General features: G+C 48.1%; 1 protein-coding gene across 3 annotated transcripts in view; it reads left to right on the top strand.

The window, feature by feature from the left end:
- Window positions 1-20278, top strand: part of CHST13 (carbohydrate sulfotransferase 13) — a 79440-nt gene that overhangs the window by 9897 nt on the left and 49265 nt on the right. Inside the window, exon 2 of one of the 3 annotated variants that reach the window (XM_075938778.1) lies at window positions 2960-3047. The exons of the other annotated variants lie outside the window; for them this stretch is intronic. Within the exon in view, the coding sequence (XP_075794893.1) occupies window positions 3020-3047 (28 nt within the window). The 5' untranslated portion in view covers window positions 2960-3019. The remainder of the gene's footprint in view (window positions 1-2959; window positions 3048-20278) is intronic. 3 annotated transcript variants of the gene reach the window in all.

Raw genomic sequence — 20278 nt, 5'->3', positions numbered from 1 at the left:
CCTCACACCCCTCTGTACCCTCACACATGACTTGCTCCAACCCCTGCCTTCCTCAACGAGCCCACGTCTCCTTTCAACCCCACTTCTCCTGGCACCCAGTCCTCCCCCTCCTCTTCCTTCCTCTTGCCCCCATTGCCCCTCCCCATTCTCTCCCAGCATCACCCTGTCCCCTCCCTTTTCTCACCCCCACTGACACCTTCCCTCCCTTCCCTCCCCTCCTGCCCTTTTCCTCATCCCTTCTTAGCCTCCTGGCATTTGTCTCACCACCACCCTGGCCCTTGGTGCCTTCCCCTTTCTTCTCCTGCCCCATACCCCCTCCCCTCAGCACAAGCCCCTTCTTGTCACTTCCACCTTCCCCTTAGTTAGCCTCATGCCCCTTCCCTTCTGCCATCCTGACACCTGCATATGCCGGGTTGGGCAGCATGGTGGGCGGCTGCCCTGTGTGCTGGGACTGGAGTTATGGCCATGGTGCTATTTTTAGTACTGCGGCCCTGGCCCAGGAGCAGCTGCACCATGGGACTCCAGTCTTGGCACGTGGGTACCCACACGCCATGCGGCCCTGTCCCGGGACAGCTAGGCCCGGGACCACGGTACTAAATAGCACCGTGGCACCAGTCCTGGCACATGAGGCAGCATGCTCTGCGTGCCGGGACTTGAGCCAGGGCCACGGTGCTATTTTTTAGTACTGCAGTCCTGGCCCTAGCAGACGCCACGCATCCACGGTCCCAGCTGCTCCCAGCGGCTAGGCCCCGCAGCGGGCAGCTGCCCCATGTGCCAGGACTGGAACCGGGTCATGGTGCTATTTTTAGTTCCTCAGCCCAGGCTCCAGCAGCCACTACATAGGCTGCAATGTGGCCCTGCCCCCGGGAACAGCTGGGGCCGCAGCTGTGCAGCTCTGCTGAGTACGTGGGTAGGAATGAAATTCTTGGTGTTTGCCCGTGCAGGTGTGTACCTTACAGGGAACCCTGGTACTCATCTGTGTATTGTACCTAGTCCTACAGTCTCACTGTGTTGGAACTCTTATTGGAGTCAGTTGGGATTCTTTGTGCAAGGGATCTTGCAAGTGGCTGACTAACCCACTTCTAAATCTTCCCAGACAGTGTTGCCAATCTGATTTCCCTCTGGTTTGTGCTACATGACAGGCCCTGGTGTGAAAATAAAAGGGCCCCTTCATGGGTTATATACATTTGCTTTTGTAGCAAATGAGTTGCATGAGTTTTTTCCTCTCATGTTCCAGTTTTTAGCTGTATGAAATCTGAGAGGCAGTATCCGAGCTGAAGAAGTAATATACTCATGCGCTGTTAAAAACAATAGGCCTATATGTCAGCAGCGGCATTAGACAGCACCCTCTGGAATGCCAGTTCCCACCCACTGCTTGCATTTGCTGGTGTTGAAAGGAAGGCGTGTAACGTCAAATCTGTGACCCGCTCTTGTGCATTCACTGGCTGGTGCTGCACTGGATCGTGGATCCGTAATGAAGTCCCTATGTTCCTGAGGACCAGTCCTTTCATGTGGAATGCTTTCTAGTTCCGCCTCATTGTGTGCAGTTTCCTGATGGTCTCTGATATTTGAAAGAGGGCAACAGTGGGGCTTAGCTTATCTGGAAGCTTTTTCTGCAGATGCAGAAAAAGGATAGACGATCATGATCTTGGGGACTTTGCCATATTGATCCAGGCCTTTGTCTTCACACGGTTTGGTTCATTCAGTGCACCCTGTGTGGGGCTGTGTCATGAATGTTGTTTGGCTAGTTCACTCTTTTTTTTTACCCTGTGTATCTCTGAAACCGCCCTGTCCCTCATGTATTACTGCATGTGTGGAGATCCAGCAAGCTAACAGCCTTCATGTCTAATGGTGAGGGGGGAGCTGGAGGCATTCCCAGCAAGAAGGGCTGTGACCAGAGCCCACACTTACTGTGTGAATTAAAGATCCGTTATCTGGCTTCTCTCTTCTATTTCTGCTGAGGACAAGGGTGCGAGAATGGGAGATCCCATCCCCAGGCTAACAGCAGAAGGAACTCTTTCACCCTCCTTGACTGGACACTGTTCAAGTGTCCAGTCAAGTGCCCTACTTAGCCCCTACCCACAGAGGCTAAGTAGGTGGCAGGGGAGAGATCTCTATTTGGGGTCGCAAAGTGGGAGAATCCAATTTTGGATGACGTGACTATGTGTGTGATGACTCAGCTTTGAGCGCTGGGATGTGCCTATAGGGCTGGGTGGAAATAAAAATAAATGAAAACCTTGTGATGGTCCCCTCCCCCATGCTATATAAGAATCGGCTTTAAATATAAATATGCACAACTTGGGGATACATTGGACAAAATTCCTCACGTAGCCTATCCATTGTAATGTTACTGTCTGATGGATCTGTAGATCCTATTTTGGTGCATGTATCTTTTGTAGATGTGATGTTATATACATATGAAGTATGAAACGGTTTATAGTTTTAAATGTGCTAATGAGAGCAACTACTAATGCCTCCCCCGTCCCCAGCCTTAACAGCTTGTAAACAGCCTTGTTTGTCAAAGATGATTGGACTAGTAAGACATGTGACCATACCACCTGGTACTGAGATTCCATTTTGACCCTGGTAGTTTTCCACGGAAGGAGGGCGGGGGCTGTATAACAAAAGATTCCCACCCTGGAAGAAAGCTTCCCGTTACTTAAATATATCAGCTCTTCTTCTTTGTCTCCTTTGGAAAACCCTGAAAGGATATAAAGTACTGGAGACCCAGGTCAGGATAAGAGAGAGGATAGTGCCTGAAATGAGAACAGCTCTTTAGGGTAAGAATCTTCTTGCAAAAAATTAGCACTAGCTATATGGTTTTTTTTAAAAAAAAACTCTAGTTTAGCACTTTATGTTGATGTCTGTTTTCATTTGCAACCACTTAAATCCTACTGTTTGTACTTAATACAAATACTTTCATTTATTATGAGGCCCATTGTAAATAATTGTTACCCAGGGGGACCCAACGTTATGCCTTGTCTGGAGGCGACCAGAGGATCTGGCCCAGAAGGACAGCATGGTGTGGAGCCCCAGAGAGCAAGAAGGTGAGTGTCAGTGGCATGATCAGCACACTGGAGAACCATCCCAATGGGTCTTCTGTGACCGCACTCTGACACAGAGCTGTCATTCCTTAGAGTTGATCAGTATCACAAGTCTTGAAGTAGTTTTTTGGCTAAGTGGTATGAGCTGCAGCGAGGAGACCCGTATCAGGCAATGGATGTACCCACTGGGCACCTTTTGATCGCTGTATGGAGCCAGGATGGTGATTGTGACTTGAATCTGATGATGTTCCCAAAGAGCGAACCACCCGTGGCATACCACTTCCAACTTCACTCCTACCACAAGTGAACAATCTCTGGAGGCCAAACTAAGTGATCACAATAGTCCCTGCTGACCTTTAAGCCCATGGCATTTCTCAGAGTTGGGAGAGCCTGAGAGAATGGCTGTGCTGCCAACCACACAGCAGGAAGCTCGGCCAGAGAAGGACTGTCTTGGTGGATGCCCCTGAGTGCTGATTCTGTAATTGCTGCTTCGCTCATGGCAGCAGGATGGGGCCAGTCCCACCTTGTAATCAATGGAGTTTGTAGCGGGCAAGGTAAACAATAGGACCGAATAGCAGAGCTGTTAGGAAAACGGAGTTCCTCTAGCAGGAAATTTTTGAACTTTAAAAATTGTTAATTTAAAAAAATTCAAAAGAAATTTCAGTGTTTAGATGAAAAGCCAACCTTGTCCCTGGCCGGCAGAGACTGAGTGGAAAGTTTCATTTAGTAAAAAACAAAACAAGCAAACCAATTTTCTGTCAGAAGCCTGATTTGATGGAAAATTTTCAAGCCCTCCTTGCAGATGAGTCTGAGCTTCATGGTTTTGCCTCCGTCACTTAAGTTCGACAAAGACCTGACTCTGGAAACCCCTCTGAGCAGGGGCAGTGCTGAATGCAGCTCTTGAAGAACTACTAAATATTCCAGACAGGACAGCAGGATGGGCCAGTTACAACAGACCCATTCACTGTCCAGAATTTAATCCTGCCAGCCAGTTTGAAGCTCGTGATTCAATACTCTCTTGATGAACTAATAGCCTGAGTCTCATACAGTGTTCCCTGTAAGCTGAGCACTTGGGCGGCCACCCAAGAGTTTCAAATGCCGCTGAGCTGATTAGCAGAGAGCCCACAGAATCCACACCTGGCAGCATGTGTTTCTGCTGGTGGTGCATATCCATACATGCCTTGGTACACATAATAAAATGTATTCCACACATAGATGGAAAAAATTAAGGGGAACACTGGTCTCATTTGTAAAACTAAATTATTAAAAAACTTTTTCATCAACTGTTGCTTGGCAAATCTTCTCCCCCCCCCCCCCCCTTCCCTTCCCTTCCCCAGTAAGTCTCAGAATCAGTTATTCAAGCTGAAATTTGTTTCATATGATTGTCTGTCTTGGCTGCTGTTTGCCATGAATGTTTTGATTTAAAGCATTACCACTCTGTTGTAATTGCACTGCAAGCACAACACTCCCCAGAACTTATCAAACTGTTCATAATGGATCTGCTTATTGGGCACATCTGGACAGATGTTCATATTCCTCCTACTAAAATGCACTAATGACCCTGAGCCAAGCAGATGGCAGATCTCACTGAACATCTGCACTTAGAGATCAGCCCAAACCACAAGGCCTATTGTGAACACCACCACACATGGTTCCTTATGTACACTGAAGCTTTTGCACTATCATAGCTACACTGGTTAGTTGAGTTGCAATGGTGTAAGACCAGGCTTGCACCAACATACAATGCAGGAGTAAATCACTCTGGTGCAGTGTCTACTTGTGGGATTTGCACTAGTGTAACCATATTGCTGTAGTTACATAAGTGCAAATGCCTGTTCTATATAGATTCTCATACTATGCTCATCACTGTAAGTATCTGAGGGTACATCTTCACTGCAGTAAAAGACCCACAATAGAGAATCTGGGGCAGTGGTGGGCACCCTACGACCCACATGCAGGCCATTAGGATTCTATGTGTAGCCCACCAGACATTTTGTTCACCGTTGCTCATGTGCAGGGTTGCCAGATGGAGCTGGTTTCTGTGTAACTTTTTCCTACCAGTGTTAAAGTGACCCACACATGAAGTGAGGTGCGTGCTAATTGTACACACACTGACTGTAAGAGCTGTGTGCTCCATCTGCAGCCAATCAAAGCACTGCTATGGTTCAGTCAGCACGTCCCACAAGTTCTAGGTACGCAAGGATCGTTTGCAAAACTACCCTGCCCCTGGAGACCGTCTTTGGTTAGTGAAGACAATGTTGCAGCCCACTGAGATGGAGGAGGACCACTCATGTGGCCCGCTCTCTAGACTAGCTCACTGCTGGTCTGGTGCAGGCTCATGCTATCATGCAGAGGATAGCAGAGTAGCTGTTCAGGTTTGGGCTGGGCTCTGAAACCTGGTTTGGGCGGGGAGGGGATGTCCTTGGATTCCAGCTCAAGCCTGCATATCTACACTGCTCTTTTTAGCCCTGTGGTGTGAATTCACAGCCTTACTGCTGTGGGGGTTTTTCTTGCAGTGTAGGCACATTGAGTGCCTTCTGGTACTGTATTGAGCAATAGGGTATGCGTCTGTCACGTGTTGTTTGTTCCTTAGTCTAGATCAGTGGTTTTCAAACTTTTTTTTTTCTCATGACCCAGTTGAAGAAAATTGCTGATGCTCATTATCCAACATAATTTGACTAACGTGTAGGTTCTGGGGTGAGGATGAGAGCTTTGAACTGTAGGGGGGGGCTCTAGCTTTTGGTGGGGGGGGGAGAGTGTCTGGTCTGGAAGAGTGGGGTCTCACCTAGAGCAGTTAGTGATGCAGTGGGGGCGGGAGGGCCTAAGGCAGCTTCCTGCCTGTCCTGGCACCACCGACTATGTTTTGCCACAGAAGCAGTCAGCAGCAGGTTCCCAGCCAATGGGCGTGCAGAGCTAGTATTCAGGGCATGGGGCAGTGAGCTGGGCTCTGTTTGTTCTTTCCACCCACCGATTTCCCCCCCCCCCCCCCCCCCCCAGGAGCCAGGCCTGCTTCTGGGGTGCAGCACAGTCTGCGGTGCCAGGACAAGCAGGAAGCCAGCCTTAGCACCCCCACTGATCATCCTGCAAGAAGACCCAGTGCCTGACACTGCATGACCCAGTATCGGGTTGAGACTCCTATTTTGAAAATCACTGGTCTAGCCCAGAGATGAAATTCAGATCTGCATCAGCAGCCCGATTCGCCCATGTTTTGCACCCTCTGTATTGACCAATGGAAAGTGGGTGAGAAATGCTACCCGATTTGAATGGCAGGGTTAGACTCTCATTTTGCCCAGATGTAGATGACTACGTAGCAAGCAAGGCAGAAAAAATCAGGCCCTTGAAGTTTGTCTGGGGTCCAACACTTGTTCCTTTCATTGCATGCAGAAGATGCCACATGCTGTGAACTACAATAGCTTTTCTTAAATTGTCCCTTGATGACCATCAGCTTGTGCATTCTAAACCCATTCCAAGGCTGGGCTGACATTCTTTTAGCTATTGGATTTTTTTTTAAGAAAAGGAAAATAAAAACATTAGACCAGATTTTCAGATAATATAGGTGAACAGTTATGGGAGGGATTTGTGCATGCAATTGCCATGGTTTGCACATACACATGGCTGATGCACAAAATTGGTTTGAGTTGTATGCATATAGTCTTGGGGCACCAATGGGAGCGATTTTGTGTACACCTAATCCTGGATGCACATGTGAACTGAGATATGTAGTCCCAGCCGTCACGTGTATCAACATTTGTGTGTGCCAGTTGGGCACACAGAAATTTGTAGTTGTGGAAAAAATTCTCTTGAGCATACTGTTTAGCATCAGGTTCATTTTATTTTTTTGTGCTCCATGGAGCATGCATGTCGTTTTGCAAACACGGTAAGATGTAGACCTTTTCCCAAGGAATTTGCTGTCTAAGCTGGATGGGTACAGTATGCACATTGAACCCAGGAGGCATAAGAACTGGCACAGAAAGGGCTGTAAGAGATCAGCAGTGCAAAGGTTGGCAATACACGGGTTTAGAGGAGAAAGGTAACATGCCTTTGTGCATGGGAAGGGCGTGTCTATAACCGCGGTATCCAACCCACTAGCCACATGGCGGGTTGAGTGTGGCTAGTTTGCTATAGCAGTAACCACTATAGTGGCTACTGCTTCAGAATTGGTTGAACACCAAAGATCTATAACATCCTTTGTCTCACAGCTTAAAAATACATGTATTTGGTGCCTTGAGGGTCCCTTAACTAGTGTCTCATTGGCAGCTCACCCTGGGGGAGGATTCCTTGGTTTCCGTTTGCTGTACTATGGCACAGAACCAGAAACTATCCAGCAATAATAATTTAATGTATTTTATATGGAGCCTTTGTAGGAGGATCTTGAAGCACCTTACCAATGTTAATTAAGTGTTACTGCAACCTTGCAGGTAGAGAAGTATTATCCCCACAAGGCACAGAGGGATTTTTCCCAGTTTATTTCCCACTGATTTAATAGGTGTTGAGGGCATTTGACACTTTGCAGAATCAAGGCTAATTTTACTTGCATTGAAAAGCAGTTGAAATGCAGCCTTTCTTCAGTGAGTACGGGAGAGGGCTCGTAATGAGCTGGAAAGAACATCTCAGGGTTCTTGGCTCCCAGACCTCTCTGATCTAGCCGCTAGTATGCATGCTCACTCTGGAAAGGGTGGCTGACTGCGGGCATCACAGTCCGTTGTTAAAGATTATACTGCTGTGAAATGGCGGTACGGAGAGTTGCCTGGATCAGAGGCTTTGGTTTGATCCAGTGTTTAGTTAGGATAACTTGATTTTGAGGACTTCCCCTTCAGAGTCCCCGTATATAACTACAGCTATCCCTTTGGCAGGAAACATCCCTGCTGCTGCCTCCTGGGAGGGAGCAACTTGGGAAAGCTGCAGGGCTTTACGCTGTTTTTCTCACCTCTGGTCTTTATATTGGATGGTGTGTGCATGCTTGTGGAATGCTGTGTATAGCTCTCTCCAGGCTGGAGATGATCCCATGGCAATCCTGTTGTGGATCCTTGCTGTTAATTCACCTCTTTCTAAATACCTGCATTCACCAAAGTCCTTGGGAGTACAGCACATAGCCGCTGACAATGAATCATGTTTGCTTGACATTGCTTCTAGCCTCTCCATTTTTCTGTGTCACTTAGTGCAAATACCCATCAACTCTAATGGGAGAGTAGCCTACATTGTGCTCGGGGGGGAGGGCCAATGCTAGGGGTCAAGACCTCACGCATTGTCTTCGTTGTGGTCTACCTGGACTCTCTCTTGTCTAATGCCACTTCCTGGTAGAGGCTACAGTATTGCTAACAGAATCCCCTCCTTGCAGCAAAGACCTTGGTCTCAGGCCAATAGCTTGAGGTTAGACTGGTATGTGAGAGGTGTGAGTCTGTCTGTTGGGAGCCAACTGCAAGTATGGGATGGCCATTGGTCAGCTGAGTTCCCCTCCTTTGCCCTGTGATCTACCAGCCTGGGGAATAATGTTGATGCATTGCTTAAAAAAAAAAAATTAACAAACGTAGGGAGCAAAGCTAATGCTCCATTTGTATGATTTTGGAACAGTCAAAGTCAAATGCAACAAGGAGGGGATCCAGCAAGTCTGAAAAGGGGGGGAGGGCACTTCTAAAAGTGCCAGTGATAATAGGACTCTGTGTAGAAACCCCTCAGTCAAAACTTCTGTTCATTGACTGACAGCAAGTGATTACCCAAAGTGGAGTTTAGTCAAGAGGCTGTGGTTGACACCCTTACCCCATAGTGACCACAAATGATAAGGGGGTATGCCTCTGTTATACAGCCTACCTGCTGCAACAGAGCAGAGTGACAGAAGCACAGCCTGTGGTGTAGGTGAATGCTTTTATACATGTTGACCAGTAGGTTGGCTAGAGTGAACCCTTAGCTTTCCGTCACTTTCTTTTTTAGCAATGCAAAATTGCTGTGTTCACTCCACCGTTGCTCTCGCCACGGGTTCTGTTTGCCACAGCTTTTAAACCTGTGCTGTGTTGAAGGGTTTGGAGGAAGATTAAAGCTTTTTTTTAACTTTTTGGTTACCCTGCCCTGGCAATCAGCGGGTATTTTGAGGGCTTGCTGGCCAACTGTCCCTTGGAATAAGCCTAAGATCTGCTGAATTTTGAGCTTGGTTCTGTGAACTTAAGAGCTCTCTTGCTTTCCCTCCTGATGCCAGAGCTGCTCAAGTTGTCACTCCATTTTCCTGTAGTTGCTGGGGTTCCACTGAGGATGAACTACCACCTCTCCCAATGGTTACTACAGGGAACAGAGATTCCTTCTTAGTTTGTCCATGAGGCATGGCATTGACCTGCGCATCATTAGTCTGGAAGTCACTTGTGTTCCTACAGCTCTCCATTTGATATGGTTATTTTCTCTTGAACAAGAAGGGAACTTTTCTGTTTGTGCAAAAAATATGTAAATGAGGCGAAGCGTGGCATATCGCAGTGCCTCATTTACATAATGAATGAGCGGCCGCTTTTTCTGCAAAACCCCCCTTTTGCGCAAGAGCTGTTCTCCCTGAAAAAAGTGCGGAAGAATGGCTCTTGCACAAGAAGAGGTTTTTGCGCAAAAAGCAACTGTGTAGATGGCTCCTTTCTGCACAAAAGCCTCTTGTGCAAAAAATGGCTGCTCATTAATTATGCAAATAAGGCACAGCAATATTCCACACTTCACCTCATTTGCATATTTCTTGCTCAAAACAGCGCAGTATAGACATAGCCAGAGGATTCAGTAGCTACCTGAATACCGAAAGCCTGGGAGAGGCTACTACCACCTTCTCATTCGTGCAGAGAAGCACAACCGCAACACCCACATCTTGACACAGCTACATTGGTTCCTTGGCTCACATCAAAACTAAAGATTTAAAAAAAAAAAAACCTGCCTTCTTCCTGCTTGGTTATATGAGTCCTCATTTCCAGCTTTGTCCACCTAGTGCCCCTCCTGCTCGTATCCCTCCCCTAATTCCAGCCTTTCACACAGTGTCACCCCTTGATGTCTTCTCCTCTGATCTGGAACAGCCTCTCTTTCTTAACTCCTCCATCTCTGGTGTATCTCTTTGATTCATCAGCGCTACACCTCTCCACTGAAGATGCATCTCTCTGCCTTTTTAACCCTCTCCCATGCTATTTATTTTTATTTTCACTGCATCTCTTTAATTTAGCTCCATGCAAGGTCTCTTGGCATGTGCTGGAGAGGCTTTCCTGAACCTAACAAAGCTGTGCTGTAGTGCACAGTGTGCCTGGAGATTGCACGCTGTTTGCTGTTTTGTGCTTTGTGTAGCTGTTTCCTCAAGCTACCTTTGAAACCACTGAAAACCACGCTGCCCGCAGCAAGTTCCGTTGGTGTTGTTACATGCATAAATTATGTTACAGTCTGCAGTATTTCTTAGTGTATCCATTATAGATCTCTCTGAGGTTGGGCATTAGCACTCCCTGCAATGAATTAATCAGAGGATCCCACCTAGCACAAAGTGTTGTGAAGCCATCCAGGAGTTTTGGATTGAGTGGTCGGATGAGTTCTGCTGACAAGACTGAGAACTGTTTGTGTAAGTGTGTGTGAAAGACAGAGTGGCCAGTGTAAGAAAACCAAGCAGCAGTCTATAAGCATGGTGTGACCCTGGAGAAGCCTGAAGAGACATGTGAGTCCGGTATATTGTCTGAATGAAGCTTGGACCTGGAAGCTAAGAAACTGCTCTTTTTGGCTTTGTTCTTTCCTGTGTTCAGAGAAGCAGGACTTCATACATTGTAAATAAAGAAGATAACAGTCTCCATCAGTTTTGTTTGTTTGTTTGGTGTTTTTTTTTTTTTTTTTTTTTTTTTTTTTTAATCTCCAACTGGAATATCCCCAAGGTGCTGAATTTTGACCATCTGCTCTGATCAAAATGGGGTGGCATTAGTTACTTTATGTTGTAATTGCACTTGGAAAAGCAAATTGTGTACATTGTTTTGGAGCTGATATGACTGACCTGTTGAAATGTTTGGTACACTCTCGCTTCTGGGACCTGATATTCACAGACTCCTTACAACCAGTGTATTCTTAGGTAGGATCCTGTATCCATCCCCAGCATACACTCATTCCGCACTCTAGTGCTTTCACACATCCTTGGCTCTCTTGTGCTTGAATTCTTTTCCCTAGACAGACCAAGGCAGACAGCATGGTAGGGTCAAATATCTAAAGAGCCTTCCTTTCTTCTCTAAAGGTCTGCATCACCATTGTCCTGCCTCTTGTGGTGTTACTTGCTCCAGGGCAAGGTGAGCATGTGAAATGTTACCAGTTTGATTTGGTGGCATTTTACAGGTCCTTTGCACTAGTGAAAATGACTGCAAAGTGACAGACTTGATTGCTGTCTGCCCAGTCTTTTGCAGCCTGTTCCTCACTTTGTGAAGGGTGCCACCTGCATATTGTGGATATTTCCTGGGCTCTTTCCTAATTCTGCTCTTGCAGAGGGACTTGGAAGTACATTGAGTTTGAAAGGGATGCTGCATTCCCTTGTCTCGGTGCCCATCCATTGCACTCAGCTCCACAGGAGTTGTGTCTCTGGATGCTTTGCAAATTGTCTGAATTTGCATCCTGGCTACAAGTATGAAACATGATCCAGCTCTGGCCTCTGACCAGGTGTTACGTAGCTGCTCTGCATGATGGATTATTGACCCTGCAGGAAGGCGGGTGACACTGACATTGGGATCAAAGTTGATATTTATTTCAAACTGTTCACGGTGGTTGTTTGTGTGTCTAGGGCCTAGCTAAGGGGACTTCCTGTGCGGCAGGAGCTAAGGAGATTAGCTTGAACTAATGAGTGCTCAGCAGACTTTCAGTAACACCCCTCTCCCCCATGCTCATTTTCCTTTCCTCTAAATCAGCAGCTGGCGATGAAATTGTGAACACCTCTCTCTGGATAACAGTGAGACCTACATAGCATTGTGCCCCTGATGCAAGTGAGAAAAGAGAGGCACAGAGGGTATGTCTACACTAGCCCCTAGTTCAGACTAGGGAGGCTAATGTAGGCATTCACACTTGCAAATGAAGCCCGGGATTTAAATATCCTGGGCTTTATTTGCATGTTCCCGTCCGGTTGTCATTTTTAAGTGCCACTAGTCTGGACTAACTACCTATGGCTACACGCGGCAATTAGACGGTAATTCGAACCAAGTCCTTAGTTCGAATTACCTGTTACTCCTCCTGGAATGAAATGTAACAGTTAATTTGAACTAAGGACTTAGTTTGAATTACCGTTTAACTGCCACGTGTAGCTGCAGGCAGTTAGTCCGGACTAGTGGTCTTTAAGAATGGCGACCGGATGGGAACATGCAAATAAAGCCCGGGATATTTAAATCCCGGGCTTCATTTGCAAGTGCGAATGCCTACATTAGCCTCCCTAGTTCGAACTATGGATTAAGGACCCAGTTTTGCATTGCATATGACTGCTCTCAAACAGTGCCTGGTAGATAGTCCAATAAAAGCGGATGTGTGTGTTAATAGTCATAAGCATTATGCATAGTACAAGTTCGACCTCTGTAGTCCTGACTTCCCTGATCCAGCACCCTTTTGTGGTCTGGCATCTCTATGGGTGCTCCTGGGCTAGAGCAGTCACAGGGAAAAGCTGGGCCCGGTACTCAGCAACTCCTACCCTGCCGTCCTAGAGCTTGCGGAGTGCCTCCTTCGCATTGCTCGGGGAGGGGGAAATGGGGGATGTTCAGAGGAAGAAGCAGGGTGGCTGCAGAGCCCTGCAGCCAGGAGTGGGGCTGGGAGCACGGAGTGCACCCTGGCTGCTGCAGGGCTGCGTTCTTAGGGCTCAGCAGCCATCCTGCCTCTTCCCTTGAGTCCATGATCAGTCAATGCTGGCCTTGCTGCTGCCCCTGGAGTGGAGCTCCGCAACTGGTGGCAACAGAGGTGCCAGCATTGTCCTCCCATAGTCCAGAAAATCCCTTTGTTTGGGAATGGTGAGGTCCAGGGAAGTCCAGCTTGAGAGAGAGATCTTGGGATCATTGTGGATAGTTCTCCGAAAACATCCACGCAATGTACAATAGCAGTCAAAAAAGCAAACAGAATGTTAGGAATTATTAAAGAGAGATAGCGAATAAGACAGAGAATATCTTATTGCCCCTCTAAAATCATGGTACGCCCACATCTTGAATACTGTGTACAAATGTTGTTGCTTTATCTCAAAGATATTTTTGGCATTGGAAAAGATTCAGAGAAAGGCAACAAAAATGAGGGATTTGGAATGGATCCCATATGAAAAGCGATTTAAAAGACTGGGACTTTTCAGTTTTGAAAAGAGGAGATCAAGGAAGGATATGATACAGGTCTGTAAAATCATGGCTGGTGCGGAAAAAGTGAATTAAAAAGTTATTTACTTGTTGCCATAACATAAGAACTAGGGGTCACCAAATGAAATTAATAGGCAGCAGGTTTAAAACCAACAAAAGGAAGTTTTTCTTGCAACGGATAGTCAGTCTATGGAACTCCTTGCCAGAGGAGGTTGTGAAGACCAGGACTTTAACAGGGTTCAAGAAAGAATGATGAATTCATGGAGATTAGGTCCATCAATGGCTATTAGTCAGGATGGGTAAGAATGGTGTATCCCTAACCTCTGTCAGACGCTGGAAATGGGTGACATGAGAGGGATTACTTGTACTGTTCACTCCCTGTGGGGCATCTGGTAGGGGCCACTGTTGGAGGACAGGACACTGGGCTAGATGGACCTTTGCTCTGACTCAGTATGGCCGTTCTTACATTCTCATAGTAGCATCTTTGGAAGATGGGAGCTGATGTATCTTGCCTGTGGTCACACCTGACTCTAGGAGGTACTGAATATACGTGTCTTCCTTGGAATTCAGTGGGCTTGAAGTGTTTTGACAATTTGAGATTTGGACTGTGCATCGTAGGGAAGGGGTGAGAAATAATTTTTGAATGGGAGCCACTTCAAAAATTTTCGATGTGGTCACGGGCCACCCTTTTAACTGCTTCTATTTAAAGGGCTCACGCCTTCCCTGTGGCTGTTGCCTGAGAGCCCCAGGGAAGACACAAGTCTTTTTAAATAGAAACAGTTGAAAGGGCTCACAAGTCCCTGGTTCCCAGGCAGTGGGCCAAGCATGGGTCCAGGAGCTGCGAGCACTTTCAGTTTCTTCTGTTTAAAGGGCTTGTGCTTGCCAGATGGCTGCCAGGCAACGCAGCCGCTCAGAAGGCACGAGCCCTTAAAATAGAAGCAGTTAAAAGGGTTCGTGCATCTCTGGCTCCCAGGCAATGTGCTAGAGGGGGGAGCCTGGACCTGCTGCATGGTCCTGATCAAAGCCTTGGGCGGATGGGATCCGGCCTGCTAGAGGCTTTTGCCCACCCCTGTCTTAGGGACTCGGGTTGATGTTATGAAAATTGTTGCCTCATGGGGACTGCATCTTGGTGGATGTGGCCTCCACCGTTTCCTGACTCTCCAAGACCAAATACAATGGAGAGTTGCCAACTTTGGTCCAGAGCATAGTTATGAAACAATTTGTATGCAAAGGAGTTGGCTAGAATTGGAAGAAGCTACTTCCCCCAGCTTGTCTGTAGGATGCCGATGAAGTAAAGAACGGGATGGAAATGGGAGTCCTGTTTAACTGGTGACCAGTTAAAATAGGAGACCATCAGGTGAGCTGGAGAGACTATGATTTGGAGAAGGTATGAACTAGTTTCCTAGTTGCCCAATCCCAAATAACTCTTCAGAATGGTGAGGAACCTGAGGCAGGGAACTGTGTAAGTTGTGGTTATTGCTTTGTATAGATCGGTGCATTTCTCAGGCTCCTATGTAAAGAACAAGGGTGTTTAGAATCCTGTGCAAAGTCTCTCAGTGGGTCTGGCTTGGCTATACTATAATGGGCAGCTGACCTAAGTAATGTAACAACGTTTACATGAATAATGTGGCTGACGTCAACATATTAGGACTGCGTGCCACAGTATCTTCACAGTTGTAAGTTGAACTGTTCGCACTCCTTTGACCGTGCTTATCCTTCTCGTTTCGGCAGAGTACCGGAGTTGATGGGAGAGCGCTCGGCGATTCATTTATAGCATCTATACTAGGGATGTTAGATATCGGTTATTTTAGCAATCGTGTAGCTGCGACAATTTTTAGTGGTTAAACAGTTACTAAAATGCTCCTCGGGGCAGGGCCAGAAGCCAGTGTGCGCCCAGCTCCCTGCCCCACTCTCAGGGAGCCCCTGCCTCTGATACAGAGGCAGCAGAGCGAGATGGCAGGTAGAGCTGGTCCATGAAGGGACCCGGCTTAAAAATCCGCTCCCTGCGCAGGTTGGCTTCTGCCTGCCACCCATGCTGCTGTCTCTGTATCAGAGGTGGCAGCAGCCCCTGTGGGTGAGGGGACTGAGCCCCCCTTGGACAGAGGCTGCTTCAGCATCCTGCCTGCCCCTTCCCCTGTGTTGCTGCTTGTGATACAGAGGCTCTCCCGGAGCACCAGCTCCTGCCTGCCCCCCACTTTGCTGCCTCCGGGAGGCGGCAGGGGGACAGGTAACTCAGGGAGAACCAGCACATGTGGGGAGCTGGCTAAAAAGCCGGCTCCCCACAGGCACTGGCTCCTTCCCCTTCCTCCCTTGCTTATCGTTTAAACGTCTATATGCTAACATCCCTAGTCTATACTAGACACGTTAAACCGATTCCTCTTGAATCAATCTCTGCCAGCTCTAGTGAATACATAACCTCTTTTGGCTTTCCACTGTCTCCTACCTCCAAAGAGGTGAACTGAAAACCAACAAGTGCGCGCTATCAGATTCTGGGGAACATGCAAGAGCTGGTTGGGATATGTGAGAGGCTGCAGTAGATTCAGGGTCTAGGGAATTGGACCTTGGAATTCCACCTATCAAGAAGGGTCTTAGACACAAGACCTGGACCTGGAGTGTGTGCCTAGACCCAAAGACAGGAGCAGTGCTCAACTTCTGCCTCACTCCAGCAAGCAGAGGGCACTTGGGATTTAGTATTTGGATCTCCTATTATTGCGCTGAAAGAGGAGCTTGACCAAATTTGTGAGAGTTGGCACTTGCACAACTGCAGTCAGCCTGATTCTGCTTCCACTGAAGTCAGTAGAAGTTGGTAGGAGCCTTGCTAATGATTTCAACAGGTGCAGGGATGGATCCAGAGTCAGCTGGGGAGAGAATCCTTGGTTTCTGACTCTGAGGCCCCTGAACTAGCCATTAAATGGCTCTCCATTCCTGCAAAAGGAAACTGATTTTCTGAAGTGCCTCCTATAGACCAAGTGTTCCAGAGAGAGCTAAACAGGCTGGGGGGACTTAATGTAGTGTAGTTCCGGTAAAGGTAAATACTACTGCTGTTCAGACAGCCAAGCGGTACTGATACTTATGTAAGTGTCTCAATGCTACAGCGAGAAACACCTTGTAAATGCTTGAACTCTGCCCAGGCTTGGGGTGTAAAATCCCCTTTAATATATTTAACCAGTTAACCAATTACATGGAGTGAGCAGAGGAGGCACCCCGTGCTGGACAGGGGCTGCTCTGGCCCCCATCAGTAACCAGTTAAAGTAACATTCACCTCCCCAGCTCAGACTCATTCTCCAAGATGTAGAGGAAATGCTGACTGGGAAGTTTGGGTTATCTGTGCTGCTTCATGATAACTGAAGTGGGAACTTGGTCATATTGGATCTGACTAGTGCGCCTCCTAGCTTGGTACCTTGTCTCAGACAAGATCTCATGCCAGCTTCAGAGGAAGGCACAAGAAACTCCATGATGTACAGGCAGTCCCCGGGTTACGTACAAGATAGGGACTGTAGGTTTGTTCTTAAGTTGAATCTGTATGTAAGTCGGAACTGGCGTCCAGATTCAGACACTGCTGAAACTGACCGCCAGTTCTGACTTACATACAGAATCAACTTAAGAACCCCAGGCGTCCCCAAGTCAGCTGCTGTTGAAACTGATCAGCAGCTGATTCCAGGAAGCCCGGGGCAGAGCAACTCTGCCTGGGGCTTCCTGTAGTCAGCGCTGGTCAGTTTCAGCAGAAGCTGACTTGGGGACGCCTGGGGCAGAGCAGCTGGGGTGCTGCTGGGTTGCTCCAGTAGCGCCGCTCCTGGGTGCTACTGGACCAACCTAGCAGCACCCCATCTGCTCTGCCCCAGGCGTCCTGATTCAGCCGCTGCTGAAACTGACCAGCAGCGGCTGAATCAGGACCTGGGGCAGAGCAGCTGGGGTGCTGCCGGGTTGGTCCAGTAGTGCCCAGAGCCGGCGCTGCAGGACCAATCGGCAGCGCCCCAGCTGCTCTGCCCCAGAGTCCAAAACAAAAGTCTGGTCTGCTGGGGGGGGGGGGAGCACACTAGCTGCGCCCCCCCCTCCCCAGCAGACCAGGGACACGGGGAGCAGAGCCTCTGAGGCTTTGCTCTGGCAAAGCCTCAGAGGGAGGGACCCCCCCGCGGCTGCGGCTTCAGTCCGGGAGCCTGTGGTCTGCTGGGGACCGTCCCCAGCAGACCACAGGCTCCCGGACTGAAGCCGCAGCCGCGGGGGGGTCCCGCGCCTCTGAGGCTTTGCCCCCCCGCGGCTGCGGCTTCAGTCCGGGAGCCTGTGGTCTGCTGGGGACGGTCCCCAGCAGACCACAGGCACCCAGATTGAAGCGGCAGCAGCGGCGGTTCCCCGCGCCTCTGAGGCTTTGCTCTGGCAAAGCCTCAGAAGCGCGGGAACCCGCCCGATGCCCCTGGTCTGCTGGAGACGGTCTCCAGCAGACCAGGGGCACCGGAGCAGCTTACGAACGGGATTTTCTCGCCCCGACTTCCGGGGCGAGAGAGCCCCGTTCGTAAGTGCGGATCCGACGTAAGTCGGATCCGCGTAAGTCGGGGACTGCCTGTATAATGATGCAATAAGGTTCTCACTGGGTGGGGAGAGGGAATTCATGATTGGTTTATGCCCTAAAGTTATTAGTTAGGATAAAATTTTAACACAACCATGACTATTCATCTAAATTTTCAATCTTTAAAAAATCTAATCTCTTTAACTTTGCCTCTAGTAGTAGTGAGTTCCACAAGATAACTACAACATATGTTAAAAGGAAATAATCTGAGAGATCTGAACTGTGCCTGTAGTTGAAGCACTGGGAATCCCAGAGCTGAACAAAGGGGGAAAAGCAGGAGTAACCATTAGTAATGTGGTGCTATCAGAAAGCGTTTGCTGTGTGTGCCTCTTCCATGATCTAGTTGCTATGTCCTGCATTGTGAATTTATCAGTCCCAGATGTGGAGCTGGCATTGCTGCTAGTAACATACATGTCAGACATATATATTCCTCTGAAGGAGGCTGGGTCTACAATGCATCATCTGGGATATTTCTTACTTGCATTTTTTGAGTATTGATGTAGTGTGCCTGAAAGTGAGCAACCAAAAGCACTGGTCTGAGCTAAAGCTAAGTGAAAGCAGGCACTGTGCAAGCTCCCTGGCCAGGTTCTGCAAGAAAGCCCGATCCCAGTGCTCAATCGTCTGCTGTTCTGGACTCTCACATGGCAATCCCAAGGCTGGAGCTTGGAGCACAGTGAAACAGGAAGCAGTGGCCACTGGCTGGTAGAGCTAGGCTCTTAATAGGGTTGCCAGGTGTCCAGCATTGGCCCAGATAGTCCGGTATTTGTGGCCAGGGTTTAAAAAAAGCCAGAAAATACCGGACATGTTAAATGTCCGGTATTTTCTGTTCTTCTCGGACAGTAGGCCACTTGGGATATTCCTCCCCTGTGGCATCTGGCGTGTGTGGGAGGAGCAGCAACAGGAATTAAAGGTGCAGTACTTTTTTAATTCAACAACTCTGGTCTCCTTTCCTCCCTCCCCTCCCAACCAAATTTTTTTTTCCTGCCATGTTCGGCTCTTAATCTGACAGGTTTTGGTGCAGTTGACTGGAAAGCCTGGGCCCAAGTGCAGCTGTGTGCCTGTATACATATGCCCCCATGATTTTGAACCCATACAATTGTAGATCAGCAAAACATTCTGCATGTGCACAAAGAATCTTCGCCTGCGATTGTGTGTGGAATGTCCACCTCCTCATTTGGAAATCTGCTGTCTGGCGTCCAAGCCGGGCGCTGCTAGATAGAGCTCAATCTGCTGCTTGCCTCTCCCTCTGCATCCGCAGGGTGAGCACCACTAGTGCAATTCCTGTGAAGCAGTGGCCGGGAAAGGGTTTATTGACAGTGATTTGGAACACTTGCAGTTTAGACGTGCAGCATAGCTCTCCTCCATATGCTGCTGCGGCTGCCATCCAGAGCCAGGAGAGTGACGGACTGGGCTGGTAGTATTGGAGAGGCTGCTTTTGGAAGGACTCTTGCTGCGTTTGCAGGAAAAATTAACCACTTGGAGAGGAAGAAAGGGATATGCATAATGCCACTGCCTCATGACGAATGTGACTTTCACAGGGTAATGTGTGTCCTATTAACCCAGTGAAATCCAGGTGACAACAGCAAGTGGGGGTGGGGACCCTAATGGAACACAGCTCCCCCAGATGCCCAGGCTCAATATTAAATTTCTCTCCCATCCTCAACACGACCTTAAAGCATCTGAGCTTCTGCCAGAGCCATGAAAGACATACAGATCCAGAGCCAGCATCCAGGAGAGTATCGGGTAGGTAGAAGGAGCCACCCAGTATTTGACTTGGTTCAGTTCAGATTCTGTTAGCTTTGGTTTCTCTCTCTAGCCACAGGAATAAATCTGGGCTGCTGGCAAATAGGATACAGCATCCCTGACAAGGATCCATTCTCCTTTGCACAATTTATTGTGGCCTAAAACTTCAGTTATGAGCCTTGTAGACCATTTGGCTGGAGAGTTTTTGGCTGATTGTTGGACTGGTTTGAATAAATGGTCGGGGGCAGAATTTCTCCCCTTTAGAAACTCTGACTCGATGCTGCTCATCCTTAGGAGAGGAGGGGGCCACCAAGCTGGGGCCTGGTATGGCAGATCTCAGCACAAGATGCATGCAGCACTGAGATGGTGCAACAATTGGCCAGTTGGAATCTGGATATAAATTACCAATAGGAAAATAAACCCAAGCTAAGCTTTGCAAACAGGTGGGAGTCAAGGTAGGAGAAACCTTTCCTGAGAAGGTTTTTTAGAACATGTGGAAGTTTCTGGTTCCTGACTTTAATCTCCTTGTCAATGGCAAGGCTGAAAAATTCCATGGGCTCTCCAGCAGTGTAGAATTTCATGTAATGAAGATCTGGCTGGACTTGGATGGTCCTTATTGTTTTACCCTTAGAAATCTGGTTAAA

Source organism: Pelodiscus sinensis, chromosome 11 (assembly GCF_049634645.1).
Source record: "Pelodiscus sinensis isolate JC-2024 chromosome 11, ASM4963464v1, whole genome shotgun sequence".
NCBI lineage: Eukaryota > Metazoa > Chordata > Testudines > Trionychidae > Pelodiscus > Pelodiscus sinensis.
The sequence above is the reverse complement of the archived record's forward strand: the minus strand, read 5'-3'. Positions and strand labels throughout refer to the sequence as shown.